The 16,247-nt window shown below is 36.8% G+C and overlaps 1 protein-coding gene across 7 annotated transcripts in view; it reads left to right on the top strand.

Annotated features, from left to right (window-relative positions):
- Window positions 1–16,247, top strand: part of KHDRBS3 (KH RNA binding domain containing, signal transduction associated 3) — a 200,531-nt gene that overhangs the window by 149,208 nt on the left and 35,076 nt on the right. For 5 of the 7 annotated variants that reach the window (XR_006700538.2, XR_006700539.2, XM_045398742.3 and 2 more), the window contains one exon: window positions 2,406–2,488. The exons of the other annotated variants lie outside the window; for them this stretch is intronic. Coding sequence is in view for 3 of the 5 variants with exons in the window: in XM_045398742.3 (XP_045254677.1) it covers window positions 2,406–2,488 (83 nt within the window). In the remaining 2 variants the exon portion in view is untranslated. The remainder of the gene's footprint in view (window positions 1–2,405; window positions 2,489–16,247) is intronic. 7 annotated transcript variants of the gene reach the window in all.

Consider the following 16,247-nt stretch of genomic DNA (forward strand, 5'->3'; position numbering starts at 1 on the left):
TATTTGTATTGCTTTCTCATAATTAAACCAACACAAAAATGCTCTTTAATAGCTCCATTCTCTCCACTCATTTTTGTCTTATTACTGTCATACAAATTACATCTTTATACATTGCGTACCCATCAACATGGATTTATAATTATTTCTTCATGTATTTGTCTTTTAAATCAGATAGAAGGAAAAGAGTAAGAAATTGTTTTAAAAGTTTATACTATCTTTTATATTTACTTAAGAATTTACCAATGTTCTTTTGTTATTGTTGTTGTGGTTTTTTTTTTTTTTAATGTGGAGTCAAATGACCTTTGTCTTAATTTCTCCTTCATTTTTGAAGGATAGCTTTGCTGGATAGAGAAATTTTAGTTAACAATCTTTTTTTTTTTCTTGTTAATATGACTTCCCGTTATCTTCTGACCTTTATGGTTTTTGTTAGAAATCAGCTGCTAATATTATAAAAATCTCTTGAATGTGATAAGTTGCTTCTCTCTTTCTACTTTCAAGATTCTTTGTCTTTGTCTTTCAGCAGTTTGACAATACCCATGTCTACATTTGGGTCTTTGAGTTTATCCTTTTTGGAGATTATTGAGCTTCTTGGATGTGTAGATTACAGTTTTCATTAAATTTTGGAAGTTTTCAGCCATTGTTTCTCTATTAAAATAATCTACTCACGTTTTTTCCTTTGGGTCTCTCAGTATGTATATGCTCATATATGTTCATACATTTGATGCTATCCCATAGGTCTCTGATACTCTGTTCGTTCATCTTTTTTTCTCTTCCTCAGACTGGATTTTCTCAACTCATCCATCTTCAAGATGACTAACTTTTTTCTTCATCCTAATTCTATCTGCTGATGAGCTTCTAAAATGAGTATTTTACTTTAGTTATTGTACTTTGCAACTTAAGAATTTATTTTGATTATTTTTTATGTTTTCTATATCTGTATTATTTGTTTGATGAGACACTGTTCTTACACTTTAGTTGGTTAGAAAGGCTATTATTTAATTCCTTGACTACACAACTATCGCCTTGTATACCAAAATCCACACATAATCAAGTTTCATAATGAGCCCTGCAGAACATATATATTTGAAAAGTTGGTTTTCCATATATATGAGTTTCACATTCTATGAATACTGTATTTTTTAGTTGGAAAAAAACCTGCACTAAATGAACCCACACAATTCAAATATGTGTTGTTCAAGTGTCAACTGTATTGAAAATAACCAAATTAAAAGTCTTTGTCTAGTAAGTCCAATGTCTCAGCTTCCTCAGGGACTGTTACTATTGACTGCTTTTTTTCTTGTGAAGGGACATACTTTTGTGGGTTTTTTTGCATGTCTCAATTTTTTGTTGTTGTTTAAAACTGAACATTTAATGTGTAAACTCTGGAGATAAATTTTTTCCAGGGTTTCTTGTTTGTTTTTGTTATTTGTTTAGTGCCTTTTCTAAACTAATCTTATAAAGTCTCTATTTCTTGTGTGTTGCTATTGAAGTCTCCTCTGTGTTAGTTTACTAGTCAGCTAATGATTGGGCAGAGATTTTAGTAAATGCCTGGAAACTTTCTAATCTTTGCCAAGGGCGTCTGGGTGAATATTGGGACTCATGCTTAACCTCAAGGTCAGCCAGAAGAGAGAGCTCAGAGCGCTATCAGGTCTTTTCTGGGCATGGATGTGGTACTGTGAATGGTCCCGGCCTTCTAGATTGCCAGGAATAATTCAGAGCTTTACAAGGCCTGTTTTGAACACCTCATTCCCTACTTTTCTTTTGAAGGTTTTTGATTAGCCCATTGTTTGCTCAGTTTTTCTTCACTACCTCAGGCAACAGAAATGTCAAACAATTGCCTCTAAGTATTTTGTTCAGATACCCTGAGGAAAAAGGCATTTTGCAAGGGGTGAAGTCTGAGTCAGGTCAAATGAAGAAGACAGTGCGCTAGGAATGGGGTTTTGTCAGAACTCCAGCCTTGTTCTGCCCCCTCTAGCAGCATCCAGACTCCTGGTGATTGTGGCTGTTGGTTTTCAAGGTTCCTGCAGAGTTGGGGAGTGGGGCATGGGAATAAAACAAGTTAGAAGAGCACAAAGCTCACTGTTCTTACCAGGATTCAGCCATTTAAAAAAAAAGAAAAAAGACAACATTTTCTAGATCTCTGCAATCTTTTGGTTAATTTCCAGGGTTCTGAAAATGGCGATTCTAACCATTTTTACCAATTGTTCTTTCTTGGCTTTTGTAGAGAGAATGTGTGGAGGTTCTTCACCGTTTTCACTAAAGTCCCTCCTATATTTTTCTTTACATTCTAAGTAGACATATAATTAAATGCTAGCTGAATTAATGGAAATTCACTAAAAGCAGAATGCTTCTTTCTTTTTAGAAACTTCTCTGAATGTTTTTGTACTTCTCCTATTATGTTTTAGGACTATGATGATGGATATGGCACTGCTTATGATGAACAGAGTTATGATTCCTATGATAACAGCTATAGCACCCCAGCCCAAAGGTAAGAGTCAGTCTTTATTACCAGACCCCACAGCAGAAATCATTCCCTTCCACATTCGTATATTCTGGGAAAAGTATGGCAGTCAGCTAGAGAGGTTAATTTGGCTTGCCCTCTTTTTGTATGTGTTTAAATGGAGAAGCCAGATCTGTTAAATAGCAACCAGCTTGTATTACCCTACCCAAGTTTACCGTAATGTTAGAGAAATCAGGCTTGGGAAATAAAAACTGAAATTTTAGTCTAAAAATTTGACTTAAATGTTCAGTATATTTTGAGGAGGAACAATGGCCTCAAAGTCTGTGACTCTTTAGTGTTAAGGCCCAAAGTTACATTGGAACTGTGTAAGTATCCTACATTGTCAGTGCCTGGAGAAGAAACTATCAAAAGTCTTGTTTCCTATTCATAGAACATTTCAATTTCTAAGTAGTAACTCTCCTGTTTTCTAACAACTTCATACTCCTACCTGTGAATAATGACTTAGCTGTAATTTATTTTCCAAGGAAATATTTACCCACAAATAAGTAAATGTTACCAGAGGCAAAACAGAGCTTCATATTACCTCTTCTGTTAATATTACCTTGATGTTCATTGATACATAAAATTAGTGTTTCTTATGTTGAGAATGTTGTCCTAAATACGTGGAAACCTTTTGTTTTATGTTTTAAATTCTAAGTGGAAGATAAAGGTAGACATATACACAAAACAAAATATTGGCTTTAGAGTGATTCTGAAGCATAAGAAAATATGGACTATGAGGCGATTTTGATGAAACACAAATTCACTTTTGAACTCGTCCAGTGCCAGTCAAGCTTTGAACACATAGGTTCTCTTATTTGTTAACTCTGGTCCTGAGGTAGATAGGGATATAAAAAAAACTTTTTGTTTTTGCTCATACCAAATTTTATTCTTCTATAACTTGTAAGTATCGAGTAGCCTTTGAACTTTGACTCTCAACTGGTCTTTGTTGGTGGAAGCCTGTGTATCGTATTTGTACCCTTTAGTGTGTTGAGGGTAGACCTAACACTTACGTAGCCCAGACTGGCATGTGGTAAATGCTTGATAAGACTTTGTATACACCATCTCATTTGAGTATCCCAGCAACTTTATGAAGTATATGGCATTGTTTTCATTGTATACATGAAGAAAAGGGGCACAGAATTAAGTAATTTGCCAGAAATCATACAGTAAGTGGAAAGATGAAATTCTAAGTCAGATATTCTAACTCAAAGATTTGTACCCTTTATAAATACGTCCTTCTCAGATTTTGTTTAAAAACATAAATATCCACAGATATTTCAATATGTAGTCTAAATATCCTAGCAAAGCAAGTCTCCCATCCCCACATTTGCTGAGTGAATACTGTATTCCTGGCACTGTTTCCATAAATTTTATAAGGCCTTACAGTCTAGGTTGTTTGAACACATCAGTCCTGACAACAGTACTCTAAAGCTGATAGTATTGCTGTAGATGAGGAGATCAGATAACCAAGAGTTTCTGGTGCTTGCTTGTGACCAAACAGCTGATAAAATGGTAACAGGTGTGTGACTGCCAAGTGCATATTCTTAACCCTGGTACATTCGTGTGAGAGGCTCACTGCTCGTTTCTGTTAGTTCTGTTCCCATATCTGTTATGGGATTGATATACAGTTATGCGTCATTTAACGACTGGGATATGATCTGAGAAATGTGTCTTTAGGCAATTTTGTCATTGTGTGAACATCATAGAGTGTACTTACACACCTACATGATATAGCCTGCTACACATCTGGGCTGTATGGTCTACCTGCACAGCATGTTACTATAGTGAATACTGCAGGCAGTGGACATACAGTGGTATTTCTGTATCTAAACGTGTGTAAACATAGAAAAACTTCAGTAAAAATATGGTATAAAAGATAAAAAGTGGTATACCCATATAGGGCACTTACCATGAATGCAGCTTGAAGGACTGGAAGTTGCTCTTGGGTGAGTCAGTGAGTGAGTGGTGAGTGCCTGTGAAGGCCTAGGACATTACCATGCACCACTGCAGGCTTTATAAACACTAAACACTTAGGCTACACTCAATTCATTAAAAAGTTTTTTTCTTTCTTCTATAATAAATTAACCTTAGTTCCTGTAACTTCTTTACATTATAAACTTGCAGTTTTTATTAATTTTTGACTCTTGTAATAATACTTAGCTTAAAACACAAATGCATTGTACAACTGTACAAATATATTTCCTTTCTTCATATCCTTATTCTATATACTTTTATCGATTTTAATTTTTTTTTTTTTTTTTTTTTTACTTTGTAAACTTTTCTTTTCTCCCCTCTGTCGCCCAGGCTGGAATGCAGTGGCGTGATCTCAGTTCAGTGCAACCTCCTCCTTCCAGGTTTAAGGAATTCTTGTGCCTCAGCCTCCGGAGTAGCTGGGATTACAGGCATGTGCCACCATGCTTGTCTGATTTTTGTATTTGTAGTAGAGATGGGGTTTCACCCCGTTGCTCAGGCTGATCTTGAACCCCTGGGCTCAAGCAGTCTGCCCACCTTGGCCTGCAAAAGAACTGGGATTACAGGCGTGAGCCACCACACCAAGACTACCTTTGTTTAAAATTAAAAACAAAGACATAAATACGCACATTTGCTAGACTTACCCAGGGTCAGGATCATTGAATAGGTGACAGGAATTTCTCAGCACCATTATGATATCATAGCGCCACCGCTGTATCTGCAGTCTGTTGTTGACTGAGATATTGTTAGCACATGGCTCTATTCAGTGTGGTGGACTTTAAATGCAAGCATGTTTTTTTGCTTGAACTGTATCACAATATAGTGATGTTTATGGTTCGATTCATTCTGTGGAGAAAAGAGAAGCGACTTTATATTAAGTAATGTGTTTCAGATACTATGCTAATGTTTTTGTATTTGATTTCAGTAGATCTTCACAGGCATCAACCCAATCCTATACAATAAATATAGTTTCCTCCAGTTAATAGATGTAGAAACCAAGATGTAACTTTTTTTATGAAGTATATTTACAGTACAAGATTATAGTCCCTGTGATCTTTTGCTTTTTGATATTTGATATAAAGAACCAAACTTAAAGCATTTGCCCTATTAAATGCTGTGATCTGTCAAGGAGAGTGATATCAAAATGTGACTGCGGGTAAACTGATAGATCACTAAGGGTAGCTAGCGTTGATTTAGAGCCTGCTCTAAATCAGGCATGGAATTTGATCTGTTACTTATATGTCTTGTTTTAATACAAATAACAACAGCAAGAGTTAATATACGTGATGAAACTGAGGCTCAGAGAGGTAGATGACTAATCCCAAATGTAGACCCAGGTTTTTAAAGCTCATGGTCATTCTACTTCAAGCTCTGATTATATATTTATATGATAGATGACAAGCATTTATTCTTTGGTTATTTATTCAGTCAGTGTTTATTGAATGTCCATTTTGTGCTAGGCGTTATACTTGATGCTTGGAATACAAAGATTAATATTAAGATGGAGACTCTATCCTTGAAAAGCTTATTGGCTAGAAAGAAACATATAAATACTTTAAAACAGTGTAATATTCTAATTATTGTGAGAGGAGAAATTCATTGTTTCCATAAGAAGACTAAGCTAAATTCTGATTGGGAATACTGCAGACATTTACCTGAGAAAGTGAAGGATAAGTAGTAGTCAGCAGGTGACAAACAGGGAAGGGCAGTTCACGGATAAGGCTAGCAAGTCACAGAGGTATGGAACAGGAAGTTCTGTGTGGCGACTACACATAATTGTGTAGGGCTGGAATATGTGGTGCACAGGAGCTGTGGTGAGAGGGCCGCAGGAGGAGTGAGCGCATGTTTCCTCCACGAGGAGCTGAGACAGTGCCATCGAAGAGTTACATGTAAAGGTATGATGTGTTTATACGTGAATTTAGAGAATTAATTAGATGACAGTTGTGAAGGTTGGATTGGCAGATGGTGCAGAGACTAATTAAGATACTGGTATGTTATAAATTATAAGCCCTTTAAATATCAGGAAAGATTCACTAAAAGAAGCATCTTTTGTGACAGCCAATCTACCTTCTTTGAAGTGATCTTTTCTTTGCTACAGCTTGTCTTACCTGAAGGAGTACAGAGAACTCTGTGAGAAGTGCTCACATGGACAAATGCAGAAGCCACTGCTAGATACTCTTGAATGTTCATTTAATCCTCAACATGTCAGATAAACATCTGTCCCTTTTAAAGAAGAAAACAATGGCTCACACAATTAGATAACTTGCTTCAGATTGTACAGTTTACACAAAGGAGACAAACTTTGAACTGAGGTCTGACTGTAAGTATATATTAGTATCTTTTCCACTGCAGCACTCTTAGCTTACACTAAATAGCTGCTGTGCTATAAATTGAAAGGAAGCAGCTGTATATAGCATGGGGTGAAGAAATGGTTCTATGCACCATATTGGTTTACTGCGGCTGCCATAGTAAAATACTGCAGTCTTGTTGAGTCCCCTCTCCTGGGCTTGCAGATGGCTGCCTTCTCTCCGTGTCCTCACATGCTCTTTTGTCTGTACACTCACATTTCTGGTGTCTCTTTTTGTATCCAAATTTTCTTTTCTTTGAAGGACACCAGTCACATTGGATTAGAACCCACCCTAAAGGCCTCATTTCAATTTAAATCAGCTCTTTAAAGGCATTGTCTCCAAAGATGGTCACAGTCTGAAGTACTAGATTTAGGGTTTCAATATATGAGTTTGAGAAGGCAGGGTACACAATTCAGCACGTAAAATGCACATACTCTAACACCAGTTTAAGCACAACACTGCATGTTTCAGAATTAGGAACCTGGTATGAACCAGTTAGGATAGCAGATTTTCAGATCATCCCCAGTATGAAATAGTAGATATTAACAAGAAAATCATCACGGCCATCATCTTAGTATTTCCTGAGTGCTTGGCATTATTTCATCTACTTTACATAAATTGTCTCCCCTCTCTGCATCCCCTTCGATATTGCTAAATTCAAGTTTAAAAATGTCATTCCCAATTCAGAGAAGTGAAGTTCCTTATTCAAATTCACAAGGCCAAGCATCAGCACAAAGAAATCACCTTGGTGCCAAAACATTCTATTTTGTGCTCTCTCCATTGCCTTTCAGCTCTCCTTTTGTCATGGTTTTGATACAGTTGCTGGGACTAATTCCTGTTTATATTTCCCTTATACAGTATTCAAAAATCTAATACTTTGTGATGCTTTAAAATCTCTTAGGAATTATGCTTCAATATGAACTAGAACTTTTGCCTTATCAAATTTGGACAACCTTAAGCAAATAGGGAATTTAATTTGTATTAAATATACATATTAAAGTTGTAGGCTTAGACTAGTGAAATTAAGAAATTTGTTTTTCCAGTTTTACATTAGATCCTTTCAGTGAATAGCATTTACTGCCACTGCTGTCCAGGAGCACCCAGTTTTCATATGCACTGGTAGGCAGTGCCATGTAGCACTTGATGTCTAATCAAACGTGTCTTGATTTTGACAATTCAGGTTCCGTAAGATTCATTTCATACATAAATAGTTCTCTCAATTCAGAATTTGAAACCATGTGCTATGCTACAGTTATAGTTCAGTATTAGTGAGGAATTCTTCACTTGGCCTCCTTTTAGAGTACAAAGCTGTTCTGCAAATGTTCTTTGACATTTTGTGTGGTAGGAGAGAGCACAGAGCAGAGGTAACAGCTGCTCAGTCCCGTGTGGCAGCCACTAGACATGGAGCTGTGGACCCTTGACCCGTGGCCGGTCCAGATTGAGATGTGCTGGAAGTGTAAAATTCACACCACATTCCAGAGATTTCATATGAAAAAAAGAATGTTAAAAAAATTATTAAAATTAATTTCACCTATTTCTTTTTACTTTTTTACATGTGGCTACTAGGAAACTCTCTAATACAGTGTCTTCTCATAGTCAGCACTGAGTTAAATGATTCTGGTTGTGTCTGTCTCTGGCACATACTCACTTAGGGGCAAGCAAGACAGTCCACAAGCCACAGAGAGAGAACTGGAAAGCAGCACCTCCTATTCCTACTTTTTAAATGCCTATTTTAATGTTTTACATGTTATTTAAAATATAACTTAGTAATATTATAGTATGCATAAGCACATTACAGTTACAAGTTCAAAAACATTTTTATTTATGCCGATGTATCATCAGAAACGGAGGCTGGGGCCACAGTGGTTAAGAGTCTGACAGACCTATGGTCAGATGCCAACTTTAACATTTACTGGCTCTGTGATTTGGGGTGAGTTATTTAAGCTTTCGAAGCCTGGGTAGCCTCCATTTATAAAATGTGTAACTGCGTCTAGTTGTGAGAAAAGTGTAAGAAGATTCTTGTTTACAGGCCGCCTGAAGGCTGAAAGAGACGGAAAAGCGTGCAGCCTTTGTAAACGGTGTGGAGGGCAGTCTGTTGTCCACTCCCTTGTCTCTGCTTGAGGACTGAATGAGATGGTTTGCATGGGGAGGTGGCACAGTGTGAGCCCGAGTTCCTGCCATCCTTCTACAGCTCTAAATTCCTTCTGCTTGTTGTTTCACACAAGAGTCGACTAGGAAGAGCAGATTCTGGGAAACCTGCAAGGACTGTGCGAGCACATGTTTTATAGTGAGAGAGGACACCTTGCAAAGGGATTCTTCCCCTGTGGATGGTCAGTGTCAGTATTTCCTGTACGCTGAGAGTTGGGAAGGTCAACAGCCATATCCCACCTGAAAACAAAATTGAATAAGATAGCAAGGTGGCCTGGCTGCCGGTGAGGATGATCTGTTGTGTGGAAGGGATTCTTTCCGTAGTGACTTTTAAACTCCTGAAGTCCTCATTATTATGACACTGTTATATTACAGAAACAAGTTTCTCTTTGGAAGTTTTACAGATTAGGAATTTTTTCTCCCAATTTTCAAATACCTTGCATTCAAATCAGAGTACCAATGAGAATTCCTGTAAAAAATGCAGTGTAGTTCTGCTACATTTCCCCATTGGTTTTTGTAATGACCTTGTTAATGCTAACTTTACAGTATAAAACAAAAGCATTGTTTGTATAACTTCACACATGTAATGAATAACAAGATTTTGACACAATTACTATGAAGAGACATATAAACTATTCTTTACAATATGGGAATTATTCTAATACACATTGGCTCAAAAATAGTTGTTGATTACTTCCTGTGGATGCACAGCTTCTGAATAGCTAGTATAGTGAATCAAAACGGATGGGTGATAATGGCCTCAGCCCTGAGAGCCCTTCCTCTGCCCCGACATGGTTTAAATCTGCACAGATACTTTTTCTGACTCCTGGAAACCCTTTGTAAATGTCTTTATTTTATTCTAAACTAAGTGGAATTAGTTTACATTTGATGTCTTATTTACAATCCTAATAATTATCATAATATGTTTACTCTGTGTTTCTGAGTAAGTATAAATTCTCCAAAGAACTATTTGGCTCCTATAGTGATGATCATTAACTAAATAAAACATAAAGGGTCTTGAAAAGTGCTAATAAAAATTTAGCATTATAAACTATCAACAAAAATACTTTAACACAGTACTATTAGACATCAACCAAAAACAAGAGATATCAACCCAAATTACCCCATAAACCTGTAAATACTTAATTCTCAGGTAAGAAAAAAACAAAGAGTAGAGAGAGTGGTGAAAAAGTGCAGCTACAACCCTGTAAAGAAAAAAAATTCTTCGGTGACGCTTGTTAAAGCGCAGTAAGGCAGACTTTATTCAGGACCACTGCAATAGATACCTGGACCACTGCAGTGGGACTGTGCAGTGGGGAAGAGAGACCAGGCTCCATTCTGTATCTAGCATGGACAAGTGGGAATTCATAGCCAAGAAGCCAGGCTGGGGTCAGGAGACAGAAAATTACTGAGAGGAAACATCAGTGGTAGGGGGGATTTTGGCTGAACCGACCTAACAGGATTCTTGCCAGAGGCAGTCCAGATTGGTCAGACATCCCCTCCCCTGGGGAGGATAAGGAACCCGATCAGATATTGGAGTGATCAAATATCATGGGTGGCGTGTTCTTGCTAAACTGACTCAGCAAGATTCTTTTTTAAAACTGGATTTTACAAGGAGCTGCACAGATGGGCCTAGGAGAAGGATCAGGAGGCTGACTAAAGTTTAGCCAAGCAGAGAATCTTTGTCAACTCTGACAGGGAAAAGGGAAGGAACATCCCAAGACTGAGTGTTAGCATGTGTAAGTATTGCTACTCATTATGGTTATTATATATTGACCATCTGCTGTAGTGTATCAGACACACACACACACACATACACACAACCACCCTCTAATCTTAAACACACACACACACACACACACACCACCCTCTAATCTTAAACACACACACACACATACACACAACCACCCTCTAATCTTAATTTTAACCTTAAAAGGGGGATATTATCCTCAATTTATTATTGAGAAAACTGAGACTCAAGAGTTTAAGTAGCCTGAGTGACACACTTAATGACATTATTGATTTCAAAGTCCATTTTCATTCCATTATACTAATGAGTAGTACGCATATCATTGACGTCTCACAATATGATTTCAGACGTTACATGGGCAGACTTCTTAAAAATTTTTAATGATTAGATTATAAAGTTATTGAAAGAGTGTGGTTAGCATATCAAACCCATGATTTTATGATTATTGCTATAATTCAGTGATGGCAAGTTTATTTAAAGTAAAAGAAAATTAACATGGAGAGTTAATATGAAGTCACAAACAGGATAGGTGTGTATGTAGATGGCAAGTATACTGCATATCCTGAGAATTGTCCCTGAATGGCTAGGGTTTGGTGAATGCTACACTGAGCATTTGTGTCACCAGTCAGTGGACAACCTGAAACACTGCTCATACTGAAAATTTGATTAGATGAGTCCGAGAAGCAAGACTGAGCTTCTCACTAAGTTACAGTGTACTACCAAATATAATGCCTTGATCATATTGAAAATAAGAAGTTTTGTATCTTCATCAGGAATATTTCTTTAGAATTAAACTAATAAAAAAGGAAAATGTTTCTCAAGATTCATTTACTTAACAAAGTTTGGAGGAATGAAATATCTATTGCGTACTTACCAAGTGTGAGTTACTATGTATCCAGGTGCTCTCATACATATTGTGTCATTTTATTCCTAAGAACTCCTGTAGGATTGTCATTCCTTAATTTTACAAAAGGAGTTGACATTCACAGAATTTGAGCTTGACCAAAGTCACAAAGCTAATTAATATCAGTTAGTCCTCATACTCTGTTCTCTTTGAGACCAAGCTTACGTTCTTTTGCCTAACTCAAAAGCAACTAGTAAGGGGGAAAAAAATGGGTTCCTATAAATGTAGAGAAGACCACCACATGGAATCTTCATGCATGATCTCCACAAGTGTATGACAACACGGTAGCAGGGCAAAGGCATGCTAGCGGCGATAAATCAATTGCCACTGTCACTTTACTCTTTAATGTTCTTGAGAACACATGAGATTTATCACTGAGGAATTGTAGAATAATGGTAGTAAATGAAAACAAAGTCCACCAGGGAGATGTACTACATCATTTGGATTTAGCGCTGCCATCTGCTTAATAGCATTGAGAAGACTACAGCAGTACTTATGATCAACCATTCATAGCAATGACAGATGCTGCGGAGAGTGAACACACCAGGGAAGCAGGTTCATTACTAAAATGTAGATTATGTGACAGGGTTTCTAAAAAGCACTTGTGTTGATGATCAAACCTCCCATTTTAAATCTGCACTGTAGAATTTTAAGTCTGTAAGATAGAGACCTACTCAAAAGTCTTCCCATGTTTTATTCCTCATGTTTCATACATTCTTAAAATGTATTTACTGATTTTTAAAAGAGTTTTTTTCCTACAAATCTTGCATATATAGTCTCTTTTTAGTGGAGGAGAATAATAACTTTTGTATAATTTCTGACTTTTAAAATGAGGTAGCATGATTGTGAGGAAAAAAAAAAAAAGACAGTGGCTATAAATCCACAAAAGCTTGGGTTTGAATGTGAGCTCTACTACTTTCTTAGCTCTATGATGTTAAGTAGGTTGCTTCTTTGAGTCTTTTCTCATCTGTAAAATGATAACTATTTGACTTACAACATTGTAATTAAGTGAGATAGCAGATGTAATATACATAATAGTTCAATAAATTTGCTATAGTAGCGTATAGTAGCTGCTTACCATTGTAAGCAAATATAGCCTGTTTAGCTACTTTTATTTTATTTTATTTTATTTTACTTTATTTTTATTTATTTATTTATTTATTTTTTTTTGGAGATAGAGTCTTACTCTGTCACCCAGACTAGAATACAGTGGCACCATCTTTGCTTACTGCAACCTACACCTCCTAGGTTCAAGCAATTCTCCTGCCTCAGCCTCCCAAGTAGCTGGGACTACAGGAGTGCTCCACCACGCCCAGCTAATTTTTGTGTTTATAGTAGAGACAGGGTTTCATCATGTTGGCCAGGCTGGTCTCAAACTCTTGACCTCAAGTGACCTGCCTGTCTCAGCCTCCCAAAGTTCTCGGATTACAGGCGTTGAGCCACCACACCCAGCCAGTAGCTACTATTATTATACCATTTTATGGATGAGGAAATTGTGGCACAGAGACAGTTTAACTTCCCTGGACTCATGGAGAGTGAGTGCTGGAGCTGGCATGTGAACCCAGGCAATCTAAGCACTCTGCTATACTACGTCTCTATGTAACTGTTGTTATTATGAGTTTAAGTATTACATCCAGAAAATATTATAGTCTTTTCTGAGAACGTCTCCAGTCAATAAAATCCCAACAAATGATCTAAATAAAATTATGCATGCCATTTTTATACCTTATTTGTGCAATAAAAAGTTGTTAAAGGCTCATTTAATTTAGATTGTTGAGAGTCCTAAACTGTGTCAGAAGCACAGACTTGAGGACAGAGCTCAAAGTTACTTGTTGCAGGTTGACTTGTAATGGAGAATGTCGGTGCCTGAATTCCCCAGAATCCATTCATACGTCATTGTTAGACTCACAACTTTAGAAACTGAAATAATATTCAGACATGGTGTGGATCATATTTTTTGCTTGTATTTGTCATCATGAAGGGATATGTTCCTTTTGGAAGGTAATTTATGAGTGTGCATCGAGAACCTTAAAAATATTTGTGACTTATGACCCAATATTTTTACAATAAGTGCCTGAACTTACAGTATAACAGTTAATGTCTGACAGTATTAATATATTTAAGAACTCTTTAATTGAAAAGAGTAAGCAATTTCTGGAAGAGTTCTGAGAAAGAGGAGGGTAGGGGATAAATTCAGTTTCTCACTTAACCTGTTGGGTAGACAGTGATGTAATTAATTTAAGTGGCAATGAGATTTAGGAAAAAGTCAATAAGTTCATTTGGGATGTGTTGAATTTAGGTTGTCCATAGAATTTTAACAAGTACATTAAATAATTGATATAAAAATAGTTTACATACTAATAAGTCATTATATCCATGGTAACTATATTTCTCTCCCAGTTTTTCTTTGTAATTACAAAATGTATTATTATGGTTAGATTTTTACCCCAATTTTAGTAAGTAACTGAGTTGTAGTTTTATTTTTTGTATTCTCTTTCATCGGTGTCTTAAAGTATGTGTACCCAGCGTTTTGACATGGTTAATCTCCCAGAAATTAGAGTAAGATAGTCAATTCCAAAGTATATTAAACAAGATAGAGTGGAAATATGATATGATTAGGAGTCAGGCAGACCTGACCTTTCCACTTAGCAGCTGTGTATGTGATCTTTCACTAACCCTCAATTTTCCCACCTACAAAACAAAGTGAGAGAATATACTTAAACAGTTTAGTATAGAACCTGGCCCATGGCACTCGGAATTTGTGATCGTGTTTTATTTTATGTGTCTGTCACTGCTGGGCATTTTGCTGCTGCTCAGTAAGTAGTACTGACTATGGGGAGATGATCATTGGCACCTTTGTTATCACCAGGTGATAGATTGCTTCCAGCTCACCTCATATCTGCTCATTTTCTGTGCAGAGTAGCACAGACCTAACTTGGAGCACACTGCAAGTGTAAAGGCATAAATGCTTTGCTTTTTTGTTGGTTGTTTCTTACTGTGATGCTTTTTTGTTCAGTGTTCTGGACCACAAAGTAGACATACACATTAGAAAGTAGGAAAATAATCATTAAAACATCCATGTATTTCCTTTATCTGCCATTTATAAGGATTGCTGTACCACGTGAAAATGAATTTATGTTGTTTGTAAGTTTATAAAATAGAAGTATTTAATCCAATTGCAACCTTTTTGAAATGATTTATAAAAGGTATTGGATATAGTCTTAGACACTGCTAAATTTTAGAGACATTGGAAATAATAAATACATATAGGTACATAGCCCAACAAGACATCTTACATAGAGGGAAAAAACCTATGCATATTGTCTTAGCCAAAGTAATATAATTAAAACAGTGTCTCAATTAAGGCTGCATAAAGATGTAGTAAATTGAAGTGTGACCACGGGCAAGTTATTTAACCTGTGCTCTAGAGTAAAATGGGGATGACAATAATAGTACTGACCTCCTAGGGTTGTTGTAAATGTAAAGTTAAGCGAAATGGAAAGCATGTCATATATGGGAAGCATGTCACACATTGTAAAGGCTATCAATAGCTATCATTAAAGTTCCACAATTCTTTATCTAAAACTATCGAAGCTAAATATGTCTTACATTGCACTTTTTGGAATTTGGGGAAAACAATATGGGATACATACACATACCATATGTTAGTACAGCTCCAGTGGAGCCCTGTGTGTGCTTCTCCAGGATAATGATTGCCCCTTGGATTCTTTGAAGTTTATGGTCGGGGAAACTGATTACAAAGGAGTGTAAAGCGTATGTGGCAATTTGAAAAAGAAGGGGGTTGCTTAAGGGAAGTATGTGGCATTCAGCCTTGGCAGTTTCTAATCCCACCAAATATAGCAATATTGCTAGTGCTAGCAAGTTATTTTTAAATAGGGTGGATTAAATAATTGATACAAGACTGTTTCTTGTATTAGAAGTCATCACTTTAGCAAGGCCTTTTTTTTTTTTTTTTTTTAATTGAGACAGGCTGGTATACAGTGGCATGATCTCCACCCACTGCAACCTCCACCTCCTAGGCTGAAGCTATTCTCCATCCTCAGCCTCCTGAGTAGCTGGACCACAGGCAAGAGATGGTGCCGCTGTCACTTTACTCTTTAATGTTCATACTCAGCTAATTTTCGTATTTTTTTAGAGACAGGGTTTTGCCATGTTCCCCAAGCTGGTCTTGAACTTTTGAGTGCAAAGCGATCTGTCCGCCTCAGCCTCCCAAATTGCTGGGATTACAGGTGTGAGCCACCACACCCGCTAGCAAAGCCCTTCCTGACTTGGCCCCAGTTCCTTCATCTCAGGTCACTCACTCATGTAATGTAACCTAATACTGAGTTTCTCGGTTATGGCTCATTTATACTTGTCTCAATTACCTATGAAAATGTGAAGTCTAACTTGTGAAAGTACATTGTCATCAAAATCTTCATGGCTACTTAGTTAATCTGACATATACCTTTTGAAGATATTGTGATTTTTAGAATTTTCTAAAACGGTGCAAACAGGACAATTTGCCTTTCTTTGTATTTTAGTCTTTGCCAGATTATTTGGAACAGAGCTACCAGTTTCTTGGATCAGTAGTTATATCATCCAACAACGGTTGGTGATTCTCCT

This window comes from Macaca fascicularis, chromosome 8 (genome assembly GCF_037993035.2).
Source record: "Macaca fascicularis isolate 582-1 chromosome 8, T2T-MFA8v1.1".
NCBI lineage: Eukaryota > Metazoa > Chordata > Mammalia > Primates > Cercopithecidae > Macaca > Macaca fascicularis.